This window comes from Molothrus ater, chromosome 5 (assembly GCF_012460135.2).
Source record: "Molothrus ater isolate BHLD 08-10-18 breed brown headed cowbird chromosome 5, BPBGC_Mater_1.1, whole genome shotgun sequence".
NCBI classification, from domain to species: domain Eukaryota; kingdom Metazoa; phylum Chordata; class Aves; order Passeriformes; family Icteridae; genus Molothrus; species Molothrus ater.
In genome coordinates this window covers 58,286,002-58,298,996 of record NC_050482.2, presented here as the reverse complement: position 1 = coordinate 58,298,996, position 12,995 = coordinate 58,286,002, and the positions used below count along the sequence as shown (strand labels likewise).

At 44.1% G+C, this 12,995-nt stretch overlaps 1 protein-coding gene across 1 annotated transcript; it reads right to left on the bottom strand.

The window, feature by feature from the left end:
* Positions 1-478: 478 nt before the first annotated feature.
* On the bottom strand, positions 479-9,442 carry LOC118700528 (killer cell lectin-like receptor subfamily F member 1). The gene is given in 8 exon segments (XM_036405059.1): positions 479-1,331; positions 1,945-2,048; positions 2,478-2,629; positions 2,975-3,115; positions 3,728-3,826; positions 5,060-5,137; positions 9,360-9,414; positions 9,416-9,442. Coding segments are annotated over 8 exon segments (792 nt in total). The 3' UTR covers positions 479-1,195.
* Positions 9,443-12,995: the final 3,553 nt, after the last annotated feature.

Genomic DNA, 12,995 nt, shown 5'->3' with positions numbered 1-12,995 from the left:
GAGGGTACAGTTCACTTTTAAATCTGCAGCCCTAAAGTGCTGGACATTAACCCTCCCCAGGCATGCACATGTATGAAAAAACATCTCTGCTAAACTGCAGCTGCCTTTATTTGTGTGCATCACAGCAAAGATGAGGTAAAGGCTCACCATCTCAAAAGCCATGTTTCTCTTTTTTGTTGCTGTAAGGACTTAAATTCCAGTTGGTGCCATTTTTGTTAGAGTAGCACCTTCAATTCATGACATTTCTTCATTTTTGTCAAACATGGGAATCTAATAAAGGCACTAGGTCAGACTGCTCTTAGCATTTTTGTGTTCTAGACCCAGAAATAGCATTTATTCATGACACTTTAGTGCCTAAGTAATGCATTTACTGAGTGCACTCCCAGGTATTTATTTCAGCAGTCTTTGGCACCTCACCATACCATAACTGTGGAATTTACAATGTAAATTGGAATTTACAGTGTAAGGGGACAAAACATAGGTGGAGAGGAAGGTTATCAACTTTATTTCCTTGCACTGCAATATTGTTTTGCAGCCCAAGCCCCTTCCCTAGTTAATCCCTTCAGATTCCAAGGCTCAGCAGCAGAAGAGGATGGGAGCAATCAGCACATTAACCAGTGTTACAAGTCACTCCATGCCTGATCTGCTGTCCACACCCAGCAGCTGTGCAGCAGCTTTGAATAAGACACTGTCCAATAAATGCATTTTTTCCCAGCCCTCGAGTGGCTTCTGTGAGTCACAATTAGACCCCAAGGAAAAAACCCCAAGGCCACAAACTTCAACAGACACTAAAATCCTGAAACCCAAAAAAGAAGTCTTCAGCTCAGCAGCTGCCTGCAGGCAGGGGTGACAGCAGAGGGCCCAGCACACCTTTCATCCCCACAGGGACCACAATTCCTGCACATCACACTGTTTAAGTGCACGGTGCTCCTCCCCACAAGTATCTCTCCTCCTCTGACCCTTCCTGAGGCAGCTGCTGCCAAAATCTGTCTGTGTGAAGGCTCAGCACCCAGAATCCTTGTGGGCCAGCTTGCAGCCCTGTTGCAGGACCTGTCTTCTGACTTCTTAGGGAGCACAGCACGGCAAAGTGCAAGTTTCCCTGCAAGTCTGATGAAAATCATTTACATCACAAGTTGGTTTGTCTGTAAAGTGGGTCTTCTGATGAGAAGCTCTGCCTGCTATCTGGAAATGTGGCTCAGAGCACCAGCAAAGTTGCATTCTTCTTACAGATCCACTCCTTTAAGGTCTGGCAGTTATCTGCCTGGATCAGGTTTTTCCTTCTGTAAACAGCACAGTTCTTGTCAGCCTCATTGCTTTTTAGAGCAGTCCTGCTGAGAGACCAAAAGGAATGCAATGAGTTGCTGTGTTTAAATTCAGCACTGCTTTAAAATCCTGGCTCTGGGTGAGAGGGGTGGATGATGCCTACTTGACCACCCCCTTGAAGCACAACAGCTGTGCAGAGATGGGTTGGGCACCCCCAGCAGGGACTGCTGGCTTCTGAGGGATGGATGCTTGGCATTATTAATGTTGCAAGGATAAGGATCCTCCCATGCAGCCACAGTGCTGAAGAAAGCTGCAGAGATCCCAGCCAGTGCTATGTGGTGACAGGCATCACCTTCAGCAGAGGCAGGGCAGCTCATGGTCTGCAAAGTGACAGAGTTTGTTGGCAGGGATTTCAGCAGAAGTGTGTAATTATATCACTGCATTAATAAATATATGAGCTATGGCTGTGGTTAGTCCTGGAAGCAGAAATCAGTTTCCCAAAGTGCCCAGCAGGAACCTGTTGACCTGGAACTGGCCATGAAATAGACACTGGATAGGTACCTGAGGCTGCAGGCTTAGATCTGTGCTTTGGGTAATTAGCTCAGATTCAGAATTGTATTTCTAAGCAGGGATATTGCACTTTGCTTTCCCCAAGTATATCCTCCCCCCAACAATCATCACCTCTTTTCTTTTACTCTGTGATCTTCCACTGTTTTCTCCATGTCTTCAGTGTGCAAGCCAATCCAGATATATTTGGTGTCTTTATCTTTGTTGTCTATAAATTCCTGTGGAATGATTAGAAGGATGTTACCTGACAGAAGAGCTTTCCTGCTGTGCCCAGGTCATGCTCCTGCCTCATGCACAGCTTTTATTTCCTTTTGAAGAGCAAGGGCAGGGATGCAGCCATGGCAGAGCAGCCCCTTACATCAGCCCACACACACGACCAGCCTCCTCTCTTCCCAGAGCCAAGCAGTGGAAAGTCCCCAGCATTTCCTCTTCCCAGTCAAAGCTACTCTGGCTTCCACACTTGGCATTTCTTGTGCTTCTCCTCTTCAGCTCTGCTCTAATGACATTCCCAAACCCAGCTCCTGGGCAGGGAGACTCAGATCCTTTCTCTAGTGGGGCTCTTGCTTGTCTGTGTGTACTCCTGACATCCAGGCCATTTTCTCTTGGAGAAGTGTTTGGCTGAGGCCTGTCACTGCTGCAAGACTCACCATCTCAGTTTCATCCTCAATGACAAGCAGCTGGGATTTCCTGGCCAGGCAGTTTTTCTGGCTGTCCTCCCAGCTCCTGGCCTCCTCAGAGAAGAAGTAACATCTGCCCCTATGCAGCTGCCAGCCAGGGGGACACAGCTCACACGTTGTCCCTGTGGGTGGACAGGGGGAATATTTAGCTCCTGCAATGGATGGAATTCCTCCCTCTGTTTATGAACCATTGTCCGGAAAGTGTTCTCCAGGACAAGAGGAGGACATATGGCACTTCTGACAGCAGCTCCTGGCAGATAGAAATGTAATGAAAATACTGGAAACTTTATATCAACAGAGGAGCAAGACTATCGTGATTAAAATGTTACTTTAGATTTTGTTACTACTGCTCTGCAGGAGCACCATGAGTTCCCATAAACTGCAGGGTGTCAGAGAAATGGGAACAGAGACAACAGAACTGTGCACACCGCACATCCTCTCTGCTGGAAAGGAGTAACATGCCTCACCCTGTCCATCTGCACACAGCTCCTCCATAAGCTGTTTCAGGAGTGCTGCTGAGACAGTCCTCTCTGAAGAAATGTCACTGCTGGTGCTGTTCAGACCATAGTGGGGCGAACTTCCTGATTTTCCTGCTATGCCCTTCAAAACTGGAACAGTCCAAAGTCAAAAAAAATAAAAAAAATAAGAGAAAGAGGTCATGGTTAACAAGAAGGATAAGGAAATACAGTCTTGGTACCCAGAGCTGGACTGTGAATGTGAGGATGTCTCTGTGTACATTGCCTGGTACAGACACAGTTAGGAGGAAACATAGTGAGCAAAGCCCTCCTGAGAAGATGTTAATGGAATGGCCTGGCTTGAAAAGACTTTAAAGATCATTTCATTCCAAAACCCTCCTGCCATGGGCAGGGACACCTCCCACTGTCCCAGGGTGCTCAGAGCCCCATCCAGCCTGGCCTTGGACACTTCCAGGGATCCAGAGTCAGCCACAGCTTCTCTGAGGATCCTGTGCCAGGGCCTCACCACCCTCACAGGGAACAATTTCTTCCTCATATCCAATCTAAACCTCCTCTCTGTCAGTGTGAAGCCATTGCCCCTTGTCCTGTCACTCCAGGCCCCTGTCAGGACTCTCTTATTTCCTGTATTTGTGTACGAATTGACACCTTCTTAGTGCGCTACTAAGGGAATTTTTCTCTCAGCTCTTTCAGAGGTTTAACCATGTCTGCAGTGAAGGGGTGAAGCAGGAGGCAGGATCTACTCACACTGCTTGGCTTGTATGGCCACGACTCCCAGCAGGATGAGCACGAGGACTGCCAGGACCAGTGCCACGTAGAACCAGGCTGAGCTCCTGTGCCAGCAGCCTGCAGGGAGGCAGGAGGAAGAGCAGCTTAAGGTCCTGGCACTCTTAAACTTAACACTGGGGAAACAACAGAGAAATCATCTGCCTAAAATCAGTCTGCTGTCAGGAGGATGCAGTGGCATTTAACTTATTAAAAATCTGCATCAATTTTGCACATGTGGAAGTGAAATCAAATGTTTGGTCACTTAGAGCAAGTGATTGTCAACCATTAAGAATTTGCCTTTTCTCCTTTGACTTATTTTTCTCAAGCATTGCCTCCTCTCACCTACCCACACACACCCTGCAGGACCTTGCAGAGCAGTTCAGGGAAAGTATCAAGGATGGGCTGTGGTGTCAGGGACAGGCTGTGGTGTCTGTCAGGGGCAGGCTGTGGTGTCAGGGATGGGCTGTGGTGTCTGTAAGGGGTGGGCTGAGGTGTCAGGGATGAGCTGAGGTGTCAGGGATGGGCTAGGGTGTCAGGGATGAGCTGTGGGGTGTTCTTCCTCTCTGTTCCCAAGCAGTGGGGTGTTCCTCCTCTCTGTTCCCAAGCGTTACTGTTCCTGTCCTGCAGTGCAAAGATAACTTCCCTAATTGCACAGAAAAAAAAGCCCCATACTGACACCCCCTGGCACAGCGCAGGAAAGTGCATCAAACCAAGCATCTCTCCAGCTGTTTGTCATTTGTGCGTGTCAGAGGGAAACCCTCAGGAAGCTGCAGAACCCGAGGAGATTTGGGGTTAAGGTGCCAGTGCCACAAGACAGATGTGCACTGTCATAACCTCTGTTTCCCTGACCTTGCCTGTGTGAGATGAGCAACTGCTCCATCCTCTGGCTGCCTGACCTATCTGGTATGATGTTCCCAGTACAGGGAGGGTGACAATCTCCAGGCACTAATGGCACATAGAGACCAGGACATTACCCTGCTTCCAAAGCCAAATGCATCCCTGGGATTCTTCCCCCACGAGGGTTCTAAAAAAACCATTTATTTGGTTTTTTAAACCAATTTCTCTTTGCTTTACTTCATTTCCCATGTAGGGCATGAAGGCTTTTTAGAAATTATTTTAAAAACATCTCTCAGTATTATTTTTAAAAGGAAAGTGAAAATCTGAGAAGCCAGGAAGAAAAGCAGCAGATGAAATGACAGATCAGCCCTTCATTGAGAGAGTGTACATAAAGACTCTTGATAGCAGGTTTCACTGGTGGGCAATCGGAAAAACTCCATCTATAAATAGAAACCAAACAAAATTGCACAGTACCAGGAGCGGAAGTCTCTGCTCTGCTGCTCCCTTGGGGCTGGGGCTTCACATGCAGCTCAGCATAGGTGATGGTGTTTCCTGTAAGGAGAGGGCAGCGCTGACATTTGTGGCTGTGCCAATCACCAGGTGGAGGAACAATAAAGGCGGAGCCTGTGTGAAAAGGGGGGTGTGTTTCCAGGGCTGCTTGTTCAGCATTTTCCTTTTCCTAGGCAACTGGCAGGCAAGATGATGATTTACCACTTCCTCCTGCTGTCAGGCAGGAAAAGCCTCCTCCATAAGCTTTGAACTGCTGGGTGCTGGGTGGCTGGAGCAGGAGTCAGACAAACAGCCTGAAGGATGGGAAGGAGCTGGATCTTGTCCATGGCAAGCATCCCATCTGTTGCTAAGGCATCTCAGAAGGTCCCACAGGGGCTGGAGGGGCACCAGACCCGCCACTGCTCTGTTGGGCAGAGAGGTGCCAAATGCAAACCAGCACTCAGAGAAATGCTGCTGCAGCAAGGCAATTCCTGGGGGCATTCCTGACTTGTGAGGAATCCCATTCCTGACTTGTGCTTATCCCAGGGTATTTCAGGTGCTGCCTGCAGCTGATGGTTGAAGACATCCTTTTCCAAAAGCACATTGCCAAAACAAAACCAAAACTGGCATTAAAATCTCACGGTGTGGGTTCAAGACACATGGATTCTTTCGGAATATGTTTTCAATATAATTTACCTGGGCATTTTGCAGAGCTACTGATTAGTGTTATGGAAGGTATTTGGACCTTTGGGACACTGCTTTTGGTTCCATAGGTTGAGAGATTTTTATCCATCTGTATCAAGAATAAGCTTCTGTGCTACCACCCTAGTTTGTGACCACTGCGGCTTTTAAAAAGTGTTGTATTAAATTTCACTGTTGAGGGAAAACCTTGTCAGAGGAAGAGAGTTTCATTAGGTTAAAATGAGGCAGCATTTCATATGAGAATTACTGAAGTATGGAGAGGTTTTACAGTTAAAAAACCAACTGAGAACCTGATTGGCAAGTAAAGGTTATTCATATAGGGGAGACAGTCTGTGCTTTAGAGAATATGACCTAATACACTTGGTTGTTTGCTTTCTTTCAAATTATTAATTCAATGAACTACAGAAAATTTGTGAATTAAATGTAATTGCTCTCAAATCAAATGCCCTAAAAGTTTTTCTTCTTAGAATGTAAATAATTTTCCAAAAACACTCAGGACTTTTAAACTTTTGAATGTATTAGCCCTGTAAATGGAGGTACTTCTAAAATAAGTATTTTAGACATTCTGCTACTGTTAGTAAATAATTTTTCTCTCAAATGCACATTTATTCCTTCAAAAATAATCTCTAGGCCTGTAAGAAAAAAAACTTATCCATGCAAGCTGAATATTTAACCAAAATCATTCCTTCTATTACAGTGTGTATGGACTGGTATGATTTTTTGAATGCTGGAATTATTATTTGAATGCAGAGTCCTCGGAAGTCAGCAGGGGGGTTTTAAAACACCACATAACCGTAATTCTGCCGGATGCTTCCACACCCTCACCTAATTCAACAACAAGGTGGAGATCTCTGTCAGCTACTGAAACTGAAATTTGACTACACTTCCCTGTCCCTGTTGTCAGGTGCAGAAAACATCCCTGTGTATTGGAAGCTTCTGCCTGGTGAATGTGCAGCCAGGGAGTGCTCCTGGGCAGGTCCCTTAAGGAATGGTGTGTCCAGATGTGGGCCAGCACATCCAGGGGTCTGGGGGAAGCTCCAGAGGCTCCAGGTGGCCCTGGTCAACACCCAGAGCAGCCCAGGAGGTTAAGGAGAGGAACAAGAAGTTAAGGGCACAACCAATAGCAGGCTACAACTGCTTGTGGGTTAGTTTGGTGGTAGACTTGAACTCTCCTTGGTTTGTCCTTCTCCCAGGGAAAGCTCTGTGTAGCCACTCAGGATTCATAATCAGGCACCTCTCAAATTATCTGTGAGAGAATCGGGACACAAAAACTGCCAGAGTCTTTCACTGAAAAATGGATTCTCATTTGTGCTTATCCTTCTGGGATTTAGGAACACTTTTCTACTTTTGAAGCACATGCACGGTAACAGCACCTGCACCTAGCAAAGCCTGGGCACAGATAGTGCCATTGCTAAATCCTCCTCGACACACTCTGGCAGAGCATCCAAGAATCCCCTCGTTCCTGTTGTAAAGCAGGGGACCCCAACATCTGGGAGAAATGATGCATCTGACTCCATGGATATCAGAAGGCTAATTAATTACTTTATTACACTATATTATTTTATACTATATTACACTATATCTACACTGAAACTGCACAAGCACTCAACTCCACTGCACAGAATCTTGTGACTGTTTGCTGACCAACAGTCTGCACATGCGCTTGGCCCTGATGGGCCAAGGAAACAAAACACCATCACTTTGGGTAAACAATCTCCATATTGCATTCTACTTTGGCACAACACAGGAGCAGCAAATGAGATAAGAATTGGTTTTTCCTTCTCTGAGGTTCCTGGCTGTGATTCCCAGAAAATATCCTTGGGGAGTTATGCCTTGCTTTTCTCTGTGAAGAGAAATGTGGCCCCCACGTCCCTGTTATCCAGAGCACCTGAGTGACAGCTGAAGTCCAACTGTAATCCAAGCCCAATCAAACAAAGGGTATTTGAGTATAATCAGAGAGAAGACTGGGGAAAGTGAGACTGGGGGCTGTAAACACTGAAGAAAAGATTAGTTAAGAGATTTTGTCTCTGTATATTTGAGATAGAATAACTAAGGCTTGTAGAACTACTGGGTGGATCTCTGGTGCCTGTTTCTTAAAGGGGATGGAAGCACTGGAGTATGAACAGAACATCCACAAAAAATGATTAGCATTTTTGAGAGGTTAAATATGTAAAGGGAACAGGGCGTTGAGAAATCACTTAATTACCATGGCCAGTAACTTCATGTGAGAAAATATCATAAGTTAAAATCAGTTCAACAAAAGTTTACTAAGAGCCATCCACATATTAATGATAAATTTCATTGGAACTGGCCTGTCCAAAATTGAGCTTTTCCTTTAGGCAGCATGATCAAGAACTGGTTTTTGAATGTCTTCTAATCGAGATTTGATGTCTGTCTCCCTTCACAAATAAGTTTTATCACTTTGGGTATTGGGTAAAATTCCAGGCAAGACCGCTTTGTGTTGTGCAGGTTATAGCAGTGCAAACAACATCCATAGGTGCATGAACACAGAATTTAAGGTAGTATTTCATGCCATGTATATAATAAAGTGTATATATATTACATATATAAAAATATATATGTTATATATATATAAATATATATAATATATATATTATATATAAATATATATAATAAAGTGAACTAATTTTTGTCTTTTGGATACCACTCTTGTAAAAATCTATAAAAGCTATTATTTTCTGTCATTTAAGTGCATGTATTCAGAGCACTATCATCATTATTAATCTCCATTGTAAGTAGAACATCTAAAAATGCTCATTACGCAATGCTGTTTCCTTAAGGGAATAAATACAATAATTACTAATGAAAGCATGAAAATATCCTTAGTCTGATGTAACAAGAATTTCCTATTTGCTCATAATAAGCTGCCATTCATGTTAGATGTGATCCAGAATTTTGTCCAAATGCTTTCATAAATGAATTACATTTTTTTTTTTCCAAGTAGTAGAAATGCCACTTCTTCAGAAAATTTAGTTCAAATCATCTCCTTACCCTGAATACTGGCTTAATCCTTTGGGGCTTTTTTACAAAAATATGAAATGATCACAGATTGGTAATTTAGTTCTGGAAAATCACCACTGGAAAATTAGCGAGAAAGAGCAGGAAGTTTTTAGGGGACATTCAGTACTTCCTTCAGTGACAGTGGCTGAACTTTAGACTGCTACTTGTTTCCTGATTTCCTGGTTAATTTACTGCTCCTTTTCCATGAACATAAACATTGATCTGATTAGTGGGCTAGGTAGTAATTCAGTGGAGCATTGTCTTGATCATGTTACTCATTTAAAAAGAAACATTATGCTCATTACTCAACCAATGAACACTTTTTCTTTCTCATTCTGTTACTTAAAGCCTGGGACCCAGACCTGACCTGCTGCTCCTTGGTTGTTCTGCTTTGGAGCAGCTTGGCTGATTTGTACTGTGAGGATCTCATCCACTATTCCACCTTCTTGCCCTTCCCATGCAGCATCTTATGGCGTTCTACTAGTTTTACCCAACTTAAAATGTGAGAGGGAAAGAGGAGAGAGCTCAAGAGAGCAGAGAGTGTGTCCCCAAGAGGTTTTACCTGGGTTTGGTGTCCCTGAAGGAGCGCGGGGCCTTTCCCTCGGCAGCATCGCCACAGGCCGCGTAGGTGACGTCCCCTGCCATCCGTGAGCCTGTCCTCAGAGCTATGGAAAGAGCAGCTTTAACTCAGTCATTTGCATCCTGTCTCAGCTCTGCCTGCCTCCAAAACACTCACATGCTGTGTTATGGCTCTGAGGAAGGCTGAGAAACACAAAAAAAGGAAGTCACTGAGTTACTTCTTTCAGCACAGCTTCAAAGCCTGTTTTCAGCCACCATTCTGTCTCTTCTTGCCCTTCAGAATACAGGAGCAAATGAAGATTAAAGCCCATCATTTTCACTAATATATAAGAAAAAATCTTGTTGGTCAAAGCAGAGGAAATTCTCTAAGGAATGCCCAAAAAGGGACTTACACAGGTATGAAAGGTTTGCTGGTTCTCAGGAGAGTAGAGAGTACAATTTCTGTGCTGTGGCTGTTTTGTGCTCCTGTGCATGATCTGACACAGCCTATCCACCTGAAAGAAAGACAAACAAGAAGGACATGTAACAGTGTAAGATGTCTTGAGGTTAATGTACTGCAACCATACAGCTTCAAACATGTAACTCAAATTCTAACCTCTCCACCCACAAAGTACTTCAATGGTTTAACAGCTGAATTTAGGTGATATTGATGATGCGTTAACATCAACTCAAAATAAAATTTTAAAAAGTATGATCAAAGCTTTTTACAAGAATGTTTCCATACTTTACTGTAACAATTACAGTAGTTACAAGGAGATGCTGTTCCTATTGCTTGAACTATTTCCTGCTTGAGCCAACAACTCCACAGATGGAAAACCTGAGTTGCCTTTATTACCTTAAACTCCTTTTTCATTATCCACGTGTTTGCTGCAAAACATTGGTTTTGTCCTCTATTTCAGGTCAGGGGGAAGCCTCACAGATTTTAATTGAAACATGAATACCTTCTAATACCTAAAAATACATGTAAAGCACTCAGACATGGAGACTTGTGCATGACATTTCCTGCTCTGGGTTTTGTACCTTATTCCCACTTAGAAAATTCCCTCCAAGTTCAACACAGAAAAGGTCTGCAAACCTATATGGGTCTGTTGAAAATAACGTTTATACAGGCTGTTTGCAGGGTTTTGTTACATTCAAAGGGACTTGAAAAAAACCCAAAGTTTGGGGCTGTGAACTCCTATTACTGATTTTTCCCTTATGATGTTCAACGCTGGTAACGGTGTTAAGTGCACAAACAAAAAGGTGTTGGGGGAGAAAAAAAAGAACCTTTGATAGTCATGGAACAGATTAGTCAGAAGTGCTGCCTGAGTATGATTTATAAGCAATGTATCTAAATCATGAGGGGTTCATTATCTGATAATGAACAATAGATCGATACCGTGAGCTGCAGCCTGATAAGGTTTGTTTCACAGACACCTACAGAGCAGCCATACCAGCAGCCTCACATGCAACAGAACTTTGTCCTCTGAATCAGTTTTCCCCTGAACTTGTCAGCATCCTTTACAGCAGGATAGTCAGGCTCTGAAATGGAAAAAAATGGTAACCAAAACCCAACCCTGAACTAAACACCGTTTCCTTATTTGGGGTTTTTCTGAAACTTTAGTCCATAAAGGACAGTTAGAAGGTGGATTGTTTGAATTTTCACTCTCTTTCCATCACTGCACACACACTTCAGCAGTCTCTTCTCACATAATTTCCTCCTAAACCAGTCACAGCCATCCAGAGGTAACCGTGTACAGTCTTGAGGCTGTTCCCTCTTGTCCTGTCCATTGTTCCCTGGGAGCACGACCTGACATCCCCTGGCTGTCCCCTCCTGTCAGGGAGTTGTGCACACCCAGAAGGTCCCTCCTGAGCCTCTTTTCCTCCAGGCTGAGCCCCCCCAGCTCCCTCATCTGCCTCTTCACAAGCTGTAATCTGGATTGAGTTTAATTTATTGCATGATCCACCTTCACCTTGTGTCTTTTGGGTTCTCCAGGTAGAGCCTTGCCTCAGCCTCTTCTTTCCTCCCAGGAAAGGAGTCTAGATTATTATGCAGACCTTACAGAACCCTGTGAGGCCCCTAAAATACCAGGGGCTGTGTATCAAACATCCATATGTCTGGGGAGGGAGGAGTGGTGTTTTAGCCTTGAATTTTCAGGCTTTTTGGCAGAATGTGGAGATATCTGAGGGTCCAGACTCTCTTGCAACACCTGCAAGGAAGGATAGTGGGATTTTTGTGTGGGATTTCTCTGCACATCATGCAGAGCTTGACAGCCTGGAGCTTCAGGGGCTCTGTGGGGGGAGGCAAAGGGATGTGAGCTCATGTCATTCCCCATCCTGACGTGCTCCTGGGTGCACACAGACTCCCCCCTGCCAACTGCCAAGCCTGAGTGATGTCACTGAGGGATGTTCTGGTGGCAGCACAGTTACCAGCTCCAGCTATGCACAGAACAAACGTGGTGACAACTGCAGATGCCACCTCTTCTTGTGGGTGTGACAGCATCACTGTCACTGCATGGGAGGCAAAGGCAGACTGAAAACAGCAACGTGGGCTGCAAAGCAGAATCCAGCAAAGCAGAATCCAGCCCCTCCTGCCACAGAACAGGCAGCTCAGCCCAGGACTCCAGCTGCCTCATAATGCACATTTGAAAGAATTTGAACTGCCAGTCTAACAATAAAATTCCCAAAGGCTGAGCTGCAGCACAGAGGCTCCAGGCTAAACTGAGGGAGTCCCATGAGTAAATGTCCAGTTTAGGTTTCAGTTCTAAGCCTCTGCTGTGTCACATTGTCACTGTCATATTTTCTGAAAAATCCCTTTGCCAGGATTCCTTCTCCTGGGAAGCTGAGAGGCCTCAGAGAAGAATGAAAACAATAATTATCTGATTGATTCTCTCTGTTTTGCTGCTTTGGAATGTGGTCTGGAGATTGTTTATCTAATAGGTGGTTGTTTGATTGGTTTCATATGAATTGTTTTGACTTGATTTTAATGACCAATCACGGTCAGGCTGTGTTAGGACTCTGGAAGCAGTCACGAGTTTTCATTATCATTCTTTTGTAACCTTCTGTCTGTATCCTTTCTCTATTCTTAACCTTCTGTCTGTATCCTTTCTCTATTCTTTAGTATAGCATAATATAATATAATATAATATAATATAATATAATATAATATAATATAATATAATATAATATAATATAATATAATATAATATAATATAATATAATATAATATAATACCAGGAAATAATAAATTAGCCCTCTAAGAACATGGAGTCAGATTCTCAATTCCTCCTTCTTCCTGGGGACCCTGAAAATACCACATCACAGCCTGTTTGTATGGCAAGGTACAAAAGCAGCACCCAGAAGGCATGATCAGAGTTAGGGCTGAAACACAGACACCTGTTGCTATAAAGGAATGTCTGTGCTTGGTTATCCCACACTGCAGCAGGAAAAAAGATGTCCTTTAAACTTTTAAACTCACAGGCTGAAATTTATTTATCTATTTTGTTAGTCCTTCCCTGCTGTGCTGTATCCTGCCATACAGACACAGCCTGCCTTGCTTCAGGTCTAGTAGAGCTCCTGTCTCTTACCCTGGCTGAGAAAGTCTGGGGTTCAGGTATCCCTTTAACCCGTGGGTTTGAGA